This window comes from Pleurodeles waltl, chromosome 8, assembly GCF_031143425.1.
Source record: "Pleurodeles waltl isolate 20211129_DDA chromosome 8, aPleWal1.hap1.20221129, whole genome shotgun sequence".
Taxonomy (NCBI): Eukaryota; Metazoa; Chordata; class Amphibia; order Caudata; family Salamandridae; genus Pleurodeles; species Pleurodeles waltl.
The window spans coordinates 97,369,326-97,386,447 of record NC_090447.1 but is presented as its reverse complement, the minus strand read 5'-3'; the positions used below and the strand labels follow the sequence as shown (position 1 = coordinate 97,386,447).

General features: G+C 49.8%; 1 protein-coding gene across 1 annotated transcript in view; it reads right to left on the bottom strand.

The window, feature by feature from the left end:
- The window catches only part of P4HA3 (prolyl 4-hydroxylase subunit alpha 3), a 257,969-nt gene extending 249,514 nt beyond the window's left edge, over window positions 1-8,455 (bottom strand). The window contains exon 1 of the mRNA XM_069203822.1: window positions 6,790-8,455. Coding sequence (XP_069059923.1) covers window positions 6,790-6,974 — 185 coding nt within the window. The 5' untranslated portion in view covers window positions 6,975-8,455. The remainder of the gene's footprint in view (window positions 1-6,789) is intronic.
- Window positions 8,456-17,122: the final 8,667 nt, after the last annotated feature.

The window sequence follows — 17,122 nt, the reverse complement described above, 5'->3', positions numbered from 1 at the left end:
GCACTTCCACAGGCAGTGTGCACTAGCCATTGTGTACAGCCACCCTACGCCCCCACAACTACAGCATCAAGTGCTCATGATTGTGGGAAGAGAAGACGTGCAGTGCCTAGACACGGATTGTGCCACTGACAGCAACAGACACACACGGATGTGCATGAAATAAAAAGAAATCTAGAGCATTTAAACAAAAAATAAGGAGGCGATTAGAAGGAGGTGACTTTTCTGGAGAGAACAGACCTCTGTTTCTTTATAATGCAGGTTATTCCAAATGTGGCTGTCCCCTTAAAACCCTTGAAATTAGTAAAAGCTTTACGTAAAACAGAAATCCTCAAAGTGAAAGTGTCTCTCCTGCCACAGAAGGAGAGCCCTAACTGCATAATATTCACTGCACTCTGGAAACTCGCTCCATAATGCATTGAAGGGCAAAACAATTTTACAAAACAATTTAGCTCATAACTCAGGCTGTGGTGGTCCTAGGACAATGGGACCACCACCAAAATGTTCACGACAACATGCTCTTTCTGTCCACGTCATATTTGGGTACCCACACCAGGTTAGTGGGGACTTCAAAATAATAACCCCTCCTACCATTCGGTGTCTTAAGCTCGCTCACGGCTGGAACCTTTATTTTACAGTTGGGAGTAGCTTGTGTTTTAATGGCCTTGGTTATAATATCGTTGTTATAGGCCTGCTATCTCCGAAAATGTGTAGTGTATTATGCCCTCTAGGGGCTAAATATATGGTTACACATGGTTATGCTCTCTAGGGGCTAACTATATAGTTACATGACCATGTTCCTTACAAATGCTATTTTCAGCGTGGTGGCCTGTAGGGGCAGTTCTAAGCATTATAGACATGTCAACATATTAAAATATTTGTCACAGGGAAACTTTCCCCATAATGCTTTACACAGCATTACTTTTACAAAATATTTTTGCTAATAACTCAGCCTGTGGTGGTCCTAGTACAATGGGACTACCTTCAAAACATTGACCATAATGTGCTCTTTCTGTCTACATCATCTCTGGATCCCCACACTATGTTAGTGGGGACTCAAAAATAATAACCCCTACCTCCATTCATATCTTTTAAAGCTTTCTTGTGGCTGAAACTTCACAGTTGAGGGATGTTCTTTTTTATGAGCAAGCTCGTAATACCACTGCAATAGTCCTGCTAGTCTTGACAATGAGTAATGTACTATGCTCTCTGGGGCTGGTTACACACTGCATTATTTTCTCACATTCTTTTTTCATGCAGACAGTTTAAACACTCTTGATATGTTTGTGTAACCCTTCTAGTTTATTTCTCCTCTGTGACAGTCTTGTGTCTTTTTTGGGGGAATTGTGTTAGCCAACCACCAGCTCTAATGGTGGGGTGGTGCAAGTGGTATTATATTGGAATTAGCATGGCAGATTTAAATTAGGATGCTAAATGGCAACATTTTCATTTTTTTTTTTGCTGCAGATAGAGGAGGAAGGTAAATGCAAGTGCTTTAGTTATATGCAGGGCCACTAGGATTATATGGCAGGAAAAGACGAAATTATGAGGCAGGGTTGACCAATTTATGTGGCAAGAAAAGTCCAGTTGTGAATTTACAAAGTCAATAGCTCTAACTTAAGCAAATGTGAGACCTATTGCATTGCAAATGCTTGTTTAACTAGGTTTTACAGTTCTGAAGAGGTACTCCCAACTATTTGGGGGCTATTTTGGCATCCCAAATAAGTCTAACCGTCCACAGGGTTATTGTCAGATTCATCCCAATAAAAATGTTCAAAACAACGTATCAAACTAGTTTATCACAACTTGCCTAAAAAGTAACTGAATGTCATATGTTTAAAATAGATTGGGGTATGCAATATATTTGCTGATGTTGTACATACCATCTTTCTTCATTTTTACCTTTCATCCTGCTGCTCAGGCGGTTCTCAGTCATGTACTGTGATCGAGAACCCATTTGGATAGGCAGGTTATCGGGCCCACTAGAGTTATGCCATTTTGCAGCTTTTGTCACAGAATTATGGATGTGCCGCATTCGCCACATTATCCATCATCTGCCTCCTAATCTGCAGGTTTTAATAAAGAAATGTTTCCAGCTCAAATGGTTAAAAAATTAATAAAAAGTTTGCGACGTGTGTTTGCACTCAGTGGAAGAAACTTTGCAAAGGTTAACTGGTCTTCTTTCTGTTGTTTATGCCTGTCTTTGTTTGTTTGACTGGTACTAATGTGGTGGTGAAATGTTTGCCCTGACAGTATTACGATTGTAAAAATTATAAAATAATTAGGTAGTACTATCAGAAAATGTACTTCGTTGTGCCGCATAATTTGGCTTTTGTCGCTGCATAATTTAGTCGATCTTGCCGCTTAACAGCGTGCTGCCCTGCCGCATAATTCCAGTGGTCCTGCAGGTTATGTAAATATAAAGTAATCCAGATCTCACAGTCTCAGTCTGCACACAGGACAGCGATCCCTAAGGATCGAGTGATTTCGTGGTCTTGCGCGCCTCTAGGACAATCAGCCAATGGGAAGAGGTAGGGACCAAGGGTCAGGGTGGAGTTACAGTCACAGCTCATGGTTACACTTATCTCATCCTTAACACACGGGCGCTTTGGCAGGAGGTCGCTGGCCTCACCCATTTATTTTTTTTATTTTATTTAATGCGTTTTTATATAGCGCGGACTTTACCCGAAGGTGTCAGAGCGCTTCACAATAGGCAAAGTAAAGATACAAGAGGAGAGGAATTACAAGTGAGCCTGTTACAAACACAAACGTTACATTACATGAGGCAATACGAAAGGAGAAAGTGACGTGTGCAGGTTACAAGAGCAAATAAAGTACGAGTAGAGGAAAAAAAAAAAGAAAAGAAAAAAAGAAAAAAATAGCAATAAATGGTAGACACTCAAAACACTAAAAAAATAGTTACGTTACATGAGGCAGTGGTGGCCGTTGTGCATGTATCAAAAGCAAACAAGATAAAAGAGGTAGCAAATGATACGTTGTAAAAGGAAAGGTGCTGTGTGCATGATACAAAAGAGTACAAAATACATGTAGAGGTATAAAACTGCACTAAATGGCAGACACTCAAAACACAAAAACACCCTGGGAAGGCACTTCTATAGGCATGGAGAACAGAATTTCCTATAATGGAAGGACTTCCTTCAGAAAATAGAGGGCTTGAATTAAATTTGGAAGTGTCTTTGAAGGAGGAGAGCTTTGAGGTCAGTTTTGAAGGCCTGGGAAGAGGTGGTGGTCCGAAGCTGAGGCGGAAGTGAGTTCCAGATTCTCACCGCGTTGCCTGAAAAGGATTGGGCCATCGATCTTTCCTTCTTGAAAATGGGAGGTTCAAGCAATAACTTTTCTGCATTACGTGATGGTCTGGAGCCCCCAGAGAGTTTCAGTTTATTCACCAGGTAGCGAGGGGAGGAGGAGTGCAAGGCTTTGTGGGTGATACATGCAGTTTTGTAGATAGATCTTGCCTCTATGGGAAGCCAACGGAGGGTGGATAAAATGGGTGTAATGTGGTCGCTTCTTTTGGCCCCATATATGAAAGGAGCTGCTGAATGGAGAATAGACTTCAGGGGGGAATCACACACATACAGTCCCTCGCTCTCTCCGGCTCACTAATGATCTCTTTTTCTAGCTCTAGTTTTCGCTCTGGCTCTCCCTCCTTCCATTCTCCCTCCCTGTCTTTATTGTCCTCTGCCTCTCAGATTGTTTGTTTCTTTCTATTTTGTTCTTTCGTTCTCTCTGTTTTCCTATCGACTTCTCTTTTTGTCTTTCTCCGTTTCTCAGAGAAGCACTTGCCCCCTCCCTAGTCTTCTCTAAGAGAGTCCGAGCCTCTCTCCCGTGCTCCCATCTGTATTTCTATCTCTCTCTCTTGGAGGAGGGGGGCGAGCTATCAGCACCCAGACCTTCGCCCTTTGACCCCAGAGGGTGACCTCCACCTCAAGTTACCTGAGCAGCCGGATGGCAGCGGTTTGATGTTCTTTTTCTGCTCCCCTCGAAGCCAGTGACCTTGTTCCGCCCTAAACCTCCACCCACCCCCTGCAAGTCATACCTCAGTTTGCGCCGCTGCTTTGCTATGGGCCGCTCTCCCGTGACGTGGCGAAAACGCACATAAAGGGCATTTTGTCAATAAGCACTGTCAAAGCCAATAGGTCTCACCCACGAGAGGTATTGGCTTCATGGCCATGTTGTGTATGCAGTATGGCTGAAAGTAAAAAAAAATGAATGAACAAATAAATAAAATATTTGACACCGCCAGTGTTGGCCACGTCTCAGTGTTTTTTTCATTGCTGGTGGAGGGGTTCTGGGGGGAGGCAAAACAGAGTTAAAGAGGGCACTGGGGACATGGACATCACAGTGCGTGAGAAAAAAAGCGGTATGATGAGGCCAAAAGTGTCCGTGTCATAAATATATGTTTTGTTTTGGAATGTGGGGGTGCAACGCAGACACAAAGGAAGGGTGAGCACTGGGCAACACAGAAACCGGATGGGGGATGGCCGAGGGGCACCACAGAAAATGGGAAGAAGCAGACCTGCCAACTAAAACAAAACCTTACCCCGTGAGGAGGGGGCGAGGCCTTGCAGATGGCATGGCCTTGTGCCAAGAAGCACCTAATATGCAATCTTGCCCATGCCCAGTCCCCAGACACCCTCCTCCACAAGAAGAAAAAATGCTGGGGTGAATGCTGATGTCCTGGGGTGCTTTCACACCCCTTAATAGACTTCAGCAATTCAAAACCGACACGAGCTGGACATGCCCTACTCACATTGGTTTCCAGATGGTTTCCCTGCCGGCAGGTGATATTGGCTCCTCACTGGGTGACTGGGTGAAGGGAGCCGATCCCATGTGCCACACCACCGGACTGTGTGAGTTGGCAGGTCTGGGAAAGGCTGCTGGGGTGGGGGCAACAGAGACGGAGGGAGAGTGGGTGGGGGAAACACACGGACAACCGGTGGTGGGTGGGGGGGGGTCAACACTGGCAATAGAGGGAAGGCGAGTGGGAGGCAACATGGATAAAGGGGGGGTCAGCTCGTACCATGGCGAGTAGTTGGGAGAGGCAGGGGCAAGCGGACAGGCAACCGAGGGGTGGAGGGAGGGGTGTGGGGCATTTCTTAAACAATGATCTTCTCAGTCTTGGTTCTGTTCAGGCCCAGGAATCTCTCCCTCGTTCGGAGGGGGGTGGTTCCAAGCACAAGTGTTATGGGGGGGGGGGGGGGGGTGTAATTTTGACTGCTGTGGAGCCAGGAACGGATTTGTCCGTTGCCTGCGCACATATATGCACAATACTTCACTTTGCACTGCACACGTAGTCGTGCCACGGATCATACATACATGTTGATGAAGAGGCTGGAAAGAGAGGAGGGTTCTTCCTAACACCAATTCAAGATTTCACCCATTTTAGAGGCAGGCACTTGAAGATTAACACAGTTTCGACAGCAGAGGAAACTCCTGAGCATTTTACAGTAATATGCACGCGTCATAATGACTGCGAACACTGTAAGTAGTTCCAGATAAGTGATCTGGTTCTGAACCAGGTTACACGAACTGTGCACCAGGGCAGTGCACGTTCGCACTATCTGCTCTGAGCGACTTGTGAAAAAACAACATTTCCAATGACTCACTGTTGCCAAAATGAGGTTTTCGCACCAGTCCCCGTCCCAAATATTTGCTTTTCAGTAACTGGTCGGGGAAAATATCATTTTTGCACTGGTCGGTTGGCAGGTGCAAATATTTTTACACTGGCCTGTTGTTGGGGTGTGTGTTGCAGCACAGCGTCACTGTGCTTGTGCAATGTTAAAGAATCTGGGGTCAGGTATGAAGTAAAACTTGGCAATTTGGCAATTTGCTGATCAAATAGTGTCGTGTGTAGACTTAAAGAAAAGCAAGAGAAGACGGGATGGGCAGCACTACAAACACAATGAAAGAAAAACAGCCATAGTGAGTGAGCATCCAAGGGTCCCCTGGGAGAAAAAGAGATTTACTAATTTCCGGAAGGGAGATAACAAAAAAAAGCAGCACCCCGGGCGCCCGAAAAATAAATACTGAAAATAAATGTGGAGAAAACTAATTTTTACACTCGAGGTTGTTATTTTTACGCAGAACTGTATGAAATCAAACGTGCAATCTGCATAGGCACAGGTAACAACGGCGCTCATGTTATCGATCTCTTAAGGATGAGAGGCTGAGTTGACTTGCAATTATTACGCACAAGGGTCTGCAGTAGGACCACCAGACTTTTTAAAATCCGTTTATAGTTTATATTCTATAGAACCCATGTAAGCGATGCACATAATTTACTACATGCACTATATACCATTGAAAGAAATCAAAAAGGAAGAAATGCATCAAAGCTTAGCCCAATACAACAAATAAAGTTAAAAACGAGCTGCACAAGTAATTCAAAAATTACATTCAGTGACAGATTAGTTAATCTCACTCTTTTCAGGCCACTGCTTCTCTGTTCATACAATACGTTAACATATCAACAAACGTACACAACCCTTCCTTTCTTCCAGACGTGCTACAATCGCCCTAATAGTAAACCACCCACATTCATCTTCGATTATGAGTCAACAATTTGTTGTCTGCACTCAACTAACAAAGAGTCCAAAACAGTGTCTTCACCTCCCCCCTCTCCCCCTGACAGCTATCTTTTTTACTCATTATGATGGCATCAGTCGACTGAGCTATTGTTCCAGTTTAATAACACCCACTTCCTTCCCAAGGTCTAGGGCGCTCCCATGCAGCTTGCATTAATCATACATGTGGGATTGCTGGTCTCATTACCTCTTCAGGTCGTTGAGTCTGGAGGTCTCGTCTTCGATGTAGGTCTGTAGATGCTGCAGGAGCGTGGCCTCTGTCACCAGGGCCTGCTGCACGTTCACCATGGAGGTGTACATCTCACCCCAGACAACCACCAGGCCACCTAAGCACAGCAGGCACCAGCAGAGCACCCGCAGTGGTGGCAGCATCTCAGCAGCAGCCTCCCAACACCAGCAGCGCTACCAGCAAGGGGGTGCAGCAGCACTCCAGCTCCAGCAGACACACCACCACCAGCCAAAGGAGACCCACCACTACCAGCTGCAGAAACAGTCCCAGCAGCACAGTCAACAAAACAACAACTATCAGCAGCACCACCAGTAAATCTACCAGCAGCACAATCAGCAAGGCATTGCAGCAGCACTACAGCTCCACTAGAAGCAGCACCAGCAACAGAACCAGCAAGGACACCACCGTAAGCAGCAGCACTGGTGCAGCTCCACCAGAAGCACCACCGCCAGCCAAAGGAGTCCCACCACTACCAGCAGCAGAAGCAGTCCCAGCAGCACAGTCAACAAAACAACTACTATCAGCAGCACCACCACTAAATCTACCAGCAGCACAACCAGCAAGATATTGCAGCAGCACTACACCTCCACCAGAAGCAGCAGCAGCACCAGCAACACAACCAGCAAGGACACCACCACAAGCAGCAGCACCAGTGAAGCTCCACCAGATGCACCACCGCCAGCCACAGAATTCCCACCACTACCAGCAGCAGAAGCAGTCCCAGCAGCACAATCAACAAAACAACCACTATCAGCACCACGACCAGTAAATGTACCAGCAGCAATACTACTGCAAGCAGCACCAAGAGTTGCTAGCACTGCCAATCAAAATACTACATCAGCAGATACTACAGCAGAAGCACCAACTGCAGAAGGACAACCTCTACCAGCAGCAGAAGCTATACCAGCCGCACAATTAACAAAACAACTACTACCAGCAGCACCGCCAGTAAATCCACCAGCAGCAATATTACTGCAAGCAGCACAAGGTGTTACTAGCACCACCAATCAAAATACTACAGCAGCAGCACCAGCCACAAAAGACCTACTACCACCACCTACACAAACATCAGCATAGTCAGCTTCACCAACAATAGCAGCCCTGAGAGGCAGGAGCACACCCAGCAGCAGTAATAGCACCACCAAAAAACAGCAGCAATACCAGAGCAACAGGACCAAAACCAGCAGCACCACCAAGGGCCAGCACTACACCTGGAGCTCCACGAGCAACAGAGGTTCTATACCACACCAGAGCCGGCAGCCGCTCCCCGGCCTGCCCCAGAGCCCCGCTCCCTGTGCATGTGGATCATGTGCACCAGCCCCTGCACGGCTCCCACTCACCACCTCTTCACCGCAGGATGCTGTGTGGAGTTCCGCTTCCCTCCTCGCGGCTCCGTTTTTAATTCTATGAAAACAGAAAGTGACAGGTTTCCAATGTCCCGGGTGCTGGCGCTTTCCTGAGTGATGCCACGCGGTGGAGGAGGGAGTGCGCCCCACAGATACACGTGATGCAGGGAAACCTCTGGCTGCAATGCGAACCAGATGTGCCCCCAGCCGCTCCCTGGCCCTGGCCCAGCAGCTCCTGGCTCCGGGTCCGAAGGCAGCGCGCCCTGGCAGGCAGGGAGTCCCGGGTTAGTGCCGCGGGCTGTCCCAGGGCAGGGAGGCGGGAGTTGCCGAGGGTATAAGACGGTCTGAGGAAAGAGGAGTCATTCATTCCCAGCAACCGAGGTTTTTTTTTTTGTCAGTCATTGTGCGCGTTTTCAGTCCCAAAGCACCGCCTGGAGAGCAGCAGTATAGTGTGTGCGTGACAAATGTTTGTTTTTCACACGCTGCTCACAAATTTCACAAGCTGTGAACTGTCCAGCAGTGTGCAGAAGGGCACACACATAGTTCCGTAAAGAGGAGCCCTCGCCAGCATGCACCGCTCACTAGTACACCGAGGTGGCGTGTATCTATGTAGTCGATAATATTGATAGAACACGTCAAAAAGCGGATCGTTTCTCGGCGCTTGAATGATAAAGTGAATGTTACCAATATCCAATTGTGCTCATCTTTTCAGTCTTGGACGAGCAAGCTGAGCCGTCAAAAAAGTATTTAACAATTGCATTGCAGTTTAAAAACGAAATTTTTAGTGACGCCGAGAAACTATTCGCTTTGGGCGCTTTGTCGCGTGTGCTATGAATATTTTGGTCAACAGAAGGTACACAGCAGCTTGGGTATAGCGCAGTTCACAGTAAGACCACAGCAACAGATAGTAACAATTCAACACACCAGTGCAACAATAAATCAACACAGCAATTCTAAAAGGCATCTTGGGTATAGCCAGCCCTTCGTGGCGGGTGCAATGCAATACAACACAATAACAGCACAAAAGAAACGACAACAACATAAAAAACAATGAAACAACACAGCGATACAGCACATAACCACACAGCACCACCATTCAACACAGTAAAATGGCATGTCACCATATCAACTCACCACAAAAACACTACAAAAACAACTGCAATACAAAACCACAACAAAATACAAAAAGCAACCTAATTCAACAACACAATGTATTGTGTGTCTTTAGACAACTGCAAAAAAACATGTATTAGGCACCACTTAGCCCCTTCACATCCTACCAGCATGCTCTGGTCTCAGCATGCACTGCACACAGGCTTCCTCTGAGTGTCCCATAGAGAGGTGGTGAGATGGATCCCCATCCGCATTATATGCGTAAGCAAATCTGACCAAATGTTTTCTATGGCACCTGGAATCCAGTGTTACATTTCCTCTTTTGCTGCAATGTCAGGACCCAGATGTATGTCACCTTTCTTTCTCAGCTTCAGCCTATATTCCTACTCAGCCACAGTGTCCTTCAATCCCTACCTCACCGGCAGAACCCAGAGAGTCCGCCTCCCTCTATTCTGCTCTGAAGCCACCAAAATCATCTGTGGCGTACCCCAGGGATCGTTCCTCAGCCCGACCCTCTTTAACGTCTACATGGCTCCGCTTTCAAACATCGTCCGATCTCACAACCTCAACATCGTCTCATACGCTGATGACACCCAGCTGATCCTCTACCTCACAAAGGACCCCGCCACCGCCAAAACCAACCTCCACGAAGGAATGAAGGCCATCGCCGAATGGATGAAGAACAGCTGCCTAAAAATTGAATTCTGACAAAAGTGAGGTCCTCATCCTCGGCTCCACCCCCTCCACCTGGGACGACTCCTGGTGGCTTGCCACACTGGGAACCGCACCGACACCCACCGACCACGCACGTAATCTGGGATTCATCCTGGACTCTTTGTTATCAATGACCCAGCAAGTTAACGCCGTCTCTCCCTCCTGCTTCAACACCCTCCGCATGCTTCGGAAGATCTACAAATGGATCCCCACTGGAACCAGAAGGACGGTCACCCAAGACCCTCATAAGCAGCGCCCTCTACGCAGGAACCACGGCCAAGCTCCAGAAAAGACTGCAACGCATACAGCACGCCTCCGCACGCCTTATCCTGGACATCCCCCACCACAGCCCACCTGAGTGACCTGCACTGGCTCCCCGTCAACAAGAGAATCACATTCAAACTCCTCACCCATGCTCACAAGGCACTGCAGAACACCGGACCAGAATACCTCAACAGCCGGCTCTCCTTCTACACCCCAACCCGACAGCTTTGCTCCGCTGACCTTGCCCTTGCCACCATCCAACACATCCACAGAACGATTGCCGGTGGCAGATCGTTCTCCCACCTCGCCGCAAAGACGTGGAACACTCTTCCAACCCACCTGCGACAGGCACAGGACCTACTTACCTTCAGGAGACACCTCAAGACTTGGCTGTTCGAGCAGTAGCAGCCCCCCCTCAGCACCTTGAGACCCTCACGGGTGAGTAGCGCGCTTTACAAATGCCTTGATTGATTGACTGATTGATTGATAGAGGATGGCATGTATGGTGCCTGGCAGGGTGGAGACAGGGTAAAATAACACAGCATATCATCGGGTCTCTCTCTGGTTGCCCAATCCAAAATGGTAGCGAGTACACGCATACCGACTACTTCAATAGCCTGAATAATCACCAACTCAAATGATTGTAACTCAGTCACTGCTAATACTGAGCATCGGCATTCCTGACATAATAACCTCCCAAAAGAGGCCCTGCCTTGGCACTAATCAGATCTCCTCCTGGAACATCGCCAAAAAGAATAGATGATGGAGAGAATGCGGAACAAATTAAACATTCACCCCCAGTCACAGATCTGGGTTTAATCCATCGGCTGTTCTTTTTTTTGTTGCTCACCATGCCACCCCAGTTTGGACCCAGCCATAAGCAAATCAATCTTGACTCTGTTGACTTTGCTCCCCATGGGAACAGTCGAGCCCAAACTACCAGACGAGGTCTTCCCTGGACTGGAAGAAAGCATCCTGGGTCTGGTTTCGGGGTATCACCCCTCATCAGCCACACTAGCTTGAATTCAGTGGGACAGTGAGCACGGGACCCACGTCTGGGCAAACAAAAAGAACAGATGATGGACGGAATGTGTAACAAATCAAACATATACTCCCAGTCACAGATCTCGGTTTAATCCATCGTTTGTTTACTCTCCATGCCACCCCAGTTTGGACCCAGCCATATGCAAAATAGTCTTGTCCATGCTCCCCATGGGAACAGTCTAGCCCTAACTTCCAGACAAGGTCCTCCCTGGACCAGAAACAAGCATCCTAGGACCGGTTTCGGGGTATCACCCTTCATCAGCCAGGCTAGCTTGAATCCGGTGGCATAGCAGGCATGGGACTCACATCTGGGCATGCCCTTCCCACTAAGGGAGACAAAAGCAAAAAGAACATTGCAAGCATAGACTGACAATTAAGGCAAGGCAGACCAGAGTCACATACATTTTTAAAACAAGCATCAAATAATCTGTGTACAGGATTTCTGGCAAACCCAGAATAGTCATTTCTCAAACTATACAGTGCTCAAAGGATTAGACCTGAAGAGCTGAACGGGAAGACCAAGTTGTGGTCTTCTAACCATCCAACTTATCCATTGTCGACATGGTTTAAGGCAGGCACCAGAATGACATGTTGCAGCTGGTTCAGGAGCTTGTGCTATGGAGTTTGCCATGTCTGGGTTCCAAGTCTGTTCAGCCCTGGTTCGTGCAGATAAGGTACAGTAGCATAGGGAAGCATAGAAGGAGCCAGATACCTCCAGCATGAAATCATACAATTCCTCACAATGGTAAATGTTAAAAAAACCTGACATTGACTAGTTACCAATTCATAACCTCACAAATAACTTCACATATCATATCACAAATTACACAATTGATGATGGTCTTTATTGGCATTGGTGGCCGGGAGGGACCAGGGCATGTGGGAAAGCAACAGCTTAATGTCATGTTTCACTTGCAGAACCAGGAGGCACTGAGATGATTTAGTAGGGAGCCAGGCCATGCATTGTCACAGGACCAGTATGTACTGTGGGTGGTGCCTGGTGCAAGCCTTGTCCTACTTGCCATGAGAGTGCAGAGGCTAGATGTCAATGTTTGCATGAAAAGAAGGACCAACGAAACTGTGCACTGGACACAGCTTATTCCTCCTAGCACAAACCTGCATGCCAGCTGGCTCTACATGGTGACATCTTTGTTCATAATTACAGAATTGCCTTACGTTTGTGCTTTCTCTGTCCTGCTTCAGGGTGGCAATGAGACTGCAGCATGTCTATCTTACACGGTGGGTATCTTTGTATTACTATTTCTGCACAGTATCAGGTCTATCCCTCCTTTTACAAAGTACCAGAGTGATGATCTGCTATTTGTGGCAGTGCATGGAAGCGTGCTCACAGTAAAATGTACTATTTAAGGGTTTATAGAAGAATCAGGTGTTGGTATGAACTCTGCCACTGGAATGGAGAGTTAGTGCAGAAATGTGTAGAAGCACCAACTATTTTAGATGTGCTGATAAGATCAAGGGGGTCATTACAACCCTGGAGGACGGTGTTAAAGCGGCGGTAAGACCGCAAACAGTCTGGCGGTAAAATTTTTGGAATTATGACTGTGGCGGAAACCGCCAACAAAGACAGTCACTTTAACACTCCGTCCGCCACGGCGGTACAGACAAGCAGTGCGACGGTCACCGCTAACAGACAGGCGGAAGACAATGTACCGCCCATAGTATCACAACCCGCCAATCCGCCACCTTTTCCGGGGCGGATTCTCCGTGGATAAAAACACGGCGGAAACAGTTTCTGCAATGTGAAAACGCTCACCTGAACACATCCCACGAGGAAGGAGGACTCCATGGAGCCTTAACTCCAAATCCTACCGGCCCTTGTATTCCTATTCATCTACGAAGACCAACGCCAGCGCCGGCGACAACAACAGTGAGTACTGCACCTATGACATAGGGGAGGGGGGAGGCAAAAGTTAGGGGGACACACACGCAACACCCCCACCCCCACCCCACCCTCGCATATTACAACACACACACACCAAAGCATTTACAAAAATCACATTAACAACCCACAACACCCCCGGAAGAAAGCAAAGACAAAACAAAATCAGTCAAAACCTTGTAATGTATCAATATACATGTCTCAAAAATATACAGGTATATTATCTAAACATACAAAAGTATATACATTCCGAGAAGTAGTGCAAATATGCACATATAAATGTCCGTGCACCACTAGTCCAAAAATGCATGGGCGAGGCCCACAAAAGATACCTGTCCACACACGGAGAGAACACTGCCGGGGCATCAGATAGAAATACTACAGGCACCTCAGGGGGAAGGGAAGGGGGGGCACCTCAGCCGGAGGAGTGCAAAGCCAGATCCACGACGGGGCTCCATGCCCACTGTTCCATCCTGGGGAGTGCAAAGCCACAGTCTCTCAAGTCTCTACAGTGGGTGGCTTGCCCACTGTACCATCCTGGGGAGTGCAAAGCCACAGTCTCTCAAGTCTCTACAGTGGTTGGCTTGCCCACTGTACCATCCTGGGGAGTGCAAAGCCACAGTCTCTCAAGTCTCTACAGTGGGTGGCTTGCCCACTGTACCATCCTGGGGAGTGCAAAGCCACAGTTTCCAAAGTAGATAACAGCCTCCACTGGTTCAGGAGGGGGACTGGTGCCCAGACTGGATTAGTCTCCCCGTGGAAGTTCCTGTACCGTACCTGTCCCACCTGCACATGGGATAACGATGCTTGATGTGTGCATGCCCTGTTCAGCGGTGCTTTGCCATGGCGGTGTCTGGACTGTTCAGCGGTGCTTTGCCATGGCGGTTCTGGACTCTTCAGCGGTGCTTTGCCATGGCGGTTCTGGACTCTTCAGCGGTGCTTTGCCATGGCGGTTCGGGACTGTTCAGCAGTGCTTTGCCATGGCGGTGCATGCCCTGTTCAGCGGTGCTTTGCCATGGCGGTTCTGGACTCTTCAGTGGTGCTTTGCCATGGCGGTGCATGCCCTGTTCAGCAGTGCTTTGCCATGGCGGTTCGGGACTGTTCAGCGGTGCTTTGTCATGGCGGTACATGCCCTGTTCAGCAGTGCTTTGCCATGGCGGTTCTGGACTGTTCAGCGGTGCTTTGCCATGGCGGTGCATGCCCTGTTCAGCTGTGCTTTAACATGCCGGTTCTGGACTGTTCAGCGGTGCTTTGCCATGGCGGTGCATGCCCTGTTCAGCGGTGCTTTGCCATGGCGGTTCTGGACTGTTCAGCGGTGCTTTGCGATGGCGGTTCTGGACTCTTCAGCGGTGCTTTAACATGCCGGTTCTGGACTGTTCAGCGGTGCTTTAACATGCCGGTTCTGGACTGGGCATTGGTGTGTGGCATGACGTTCTCTGGACTGGGCATTGGTGTGTGGCATGACGTTCCCTCATTGCCCAGCGGGGCTGTGGCAGCCGGGCCCCTCCTGGGCACTGACTTCGGCGGTGGTCTCTTGACCAGTGACGATACTTGGGCCCTCCTGGGCACTGACTCTGGCGATGGTCTCCTGACCAGTGACGATACTTGGGCCCTCCTGGGCACTGACTCTGGCGGTGGTCTCCTGACCAGTGACGATACTTGGGCCCTCCTGGGCACTGACTCTGGCGGTGGCGGTGGTCTCCTGACCAGTGACGATACTTGGGCCCTCCTGGGCGCTGACTCTGGCGGTGGTCTCCTGACCAGTGACGATACTTGGGCCCTCCTGGGCACTGACTCTGGCGGTGGCCTCCTGACCAGTGCCGATACTTGGGCCCTCCTGGGCACTGACTCTGGCGGTGGTCTCCTGACCAGTGACGACGGTGCTGGCGGTGGCGTCCCGACCGCCGGGAAGGATGCCGCCCTTCTCCGTCGTGCTGCTCACACTAGGCTGTGCAGACTTCCTCTGGCCCTTTCCCACCTTTGGAGGAGTCACAGCTGACTCTGCCATCCACCTGGAACCCCTGTGAGTTGTTTTGCCACCAGGAGTCTTCACAGGGTCCCGTCGGCCACTTTCCAATTTCAGAGCCTTTACAGGGGGTGGGCTGCCAGTGCCTTGGCTCCGGGTCACACTGCCAGTCCTGGTGGCCGGTGCACTCCACACACCTTGAACAGGCACCACTGGTATTGGAGGCTTTTTGGCTGAGGCGCTACGACGGGACTGATGAATTGGAGGGGGGGGGGGCAAAAAGGTCAACTTTACACAGGGACAGTTTCTGATGAACACTGGGATGGGTAGTTGGAGGGGGTCTGGGAGTGGAGGAAGAGGAGGTGGTTGTAGGAGGTGTCACTTTAGGTGTTTTGGGTGCAGGTGCAGGTACTGGAGGCTGTTGTGAGGTGGATGTATGTTGGGTGTGTGGGTGCCCGCGTTTGTGTACTTTGGGAGGGGGCGTCACAGACACACTGGGAGAGGACACAGGGGACGTGTAAATGGTAGTGGAGGTGGTGAGTGCAGGTGAGCGGGGTGTGGTGCTGGGTGTTCTGGTGCGAGTCCTGGTGCCTGTAGATGTAGTGCATGCAGGTGTGAGTGTAGACGAGACTGGGAGGGAGGAGGGAGACGACGAGGAGGGGGACACAGTGGAGGCAGTGGATGTTGCTGTGTCTGCACGTGTGTGATGCTTGCGTGTATGCCTGTGGGTTGTGTGGTGCCTATGTTTGCCTGAGCTACTTTTGGGTGTAGAGGTGTGTGCATGCTGGTCTGATGGTGTGCTTGGGATAGGCTGGGGTACAGGGGATTGGGTCTGGGTGGAGGAGGTTGGAGGGGGCAGGCTAGACACAGGGACAATGGCTGCCATCAGTGCTGAGGCCAGAGATTGCAGGGTTCGCTGAAGGGCAGCCGGACCAGAATGAATGCCCTCCAGGAATGCATTACCGTGTTGCAACTCCCTTTCTACACCCTGGATGGCATTCACAATGGTAGACTGCCCAACAGTGAGTGACCTGAGGAGGTCAATGGCCTCCTCACTGAGGGCAGCAGGGGTGACTGGGGCCGGGCCTGAGGTGCCTGGGGCAAAGGTGATGCCCACCCTCCTGGGTAAGCGGGCACGGGGCGAACGCTGAGGGGCTGCTGGGAGGGCGATGCTGGTAGGGGAGGTGGCGGCTGTACCTGTAGAAGTGGGGCGCACAGATGGTGCCGCCACCACAAGGGAGCTCCCATCGTCGGACGAGTCCGTGTCGCTGGTTGGTGATCCGGTGGCCGACGTGAAGCTCCCCTCGCCCTCTGTCCCACTGGTGCATTCAGAGTCCGTGGTGTGGCCCTCCAAGGCCATGTGGGATGCAGCTCCCTCGTGCTCCGGTGCCACTGTACCTCCACCTGATGATGCTGATGCACATAAGAACATGGAGAGCACAAAAAGAGGGGGGGGGGTGGAGAGAGAAGAAAGACAGGTTGAGTGCATGGCATACCGTTGGCGGACACTACAGACACAGCAGCCCCCTGCACTACGCCGTGCTCCTGGCCTCTACAGATGCAATTCCTGGGATCTGGCCTACATGGCTATGGTGGACCTCTGCACACATGGAGGCCACAGGGGCATCTATACCTGTACTTGGCACTCTACTGCGGTGGGGTAGGGAGCCACATGGCCTGCATTACGGAGGGGCCTAGTCTACCTATGTCTGCCTGGCCTAGGTACACCCACAGGACTTCTCCCCCACCCAGACCCCTCCACTGCGCGCCAAGTCCGCAGAATGATGTTGTACTCACCCCCTTGTGTCTGCTGTGATGCCCTCAAGCGCCCATCCAACTCAGGGTAGGCCACCGCCAGGATCCGGAACATTAGGGGGGTCATGGGGCGACGGGCACCCCTCCCACGTTGGGAGGCCATCCCCAGCTGAGCCTCCGCCGTCTTCT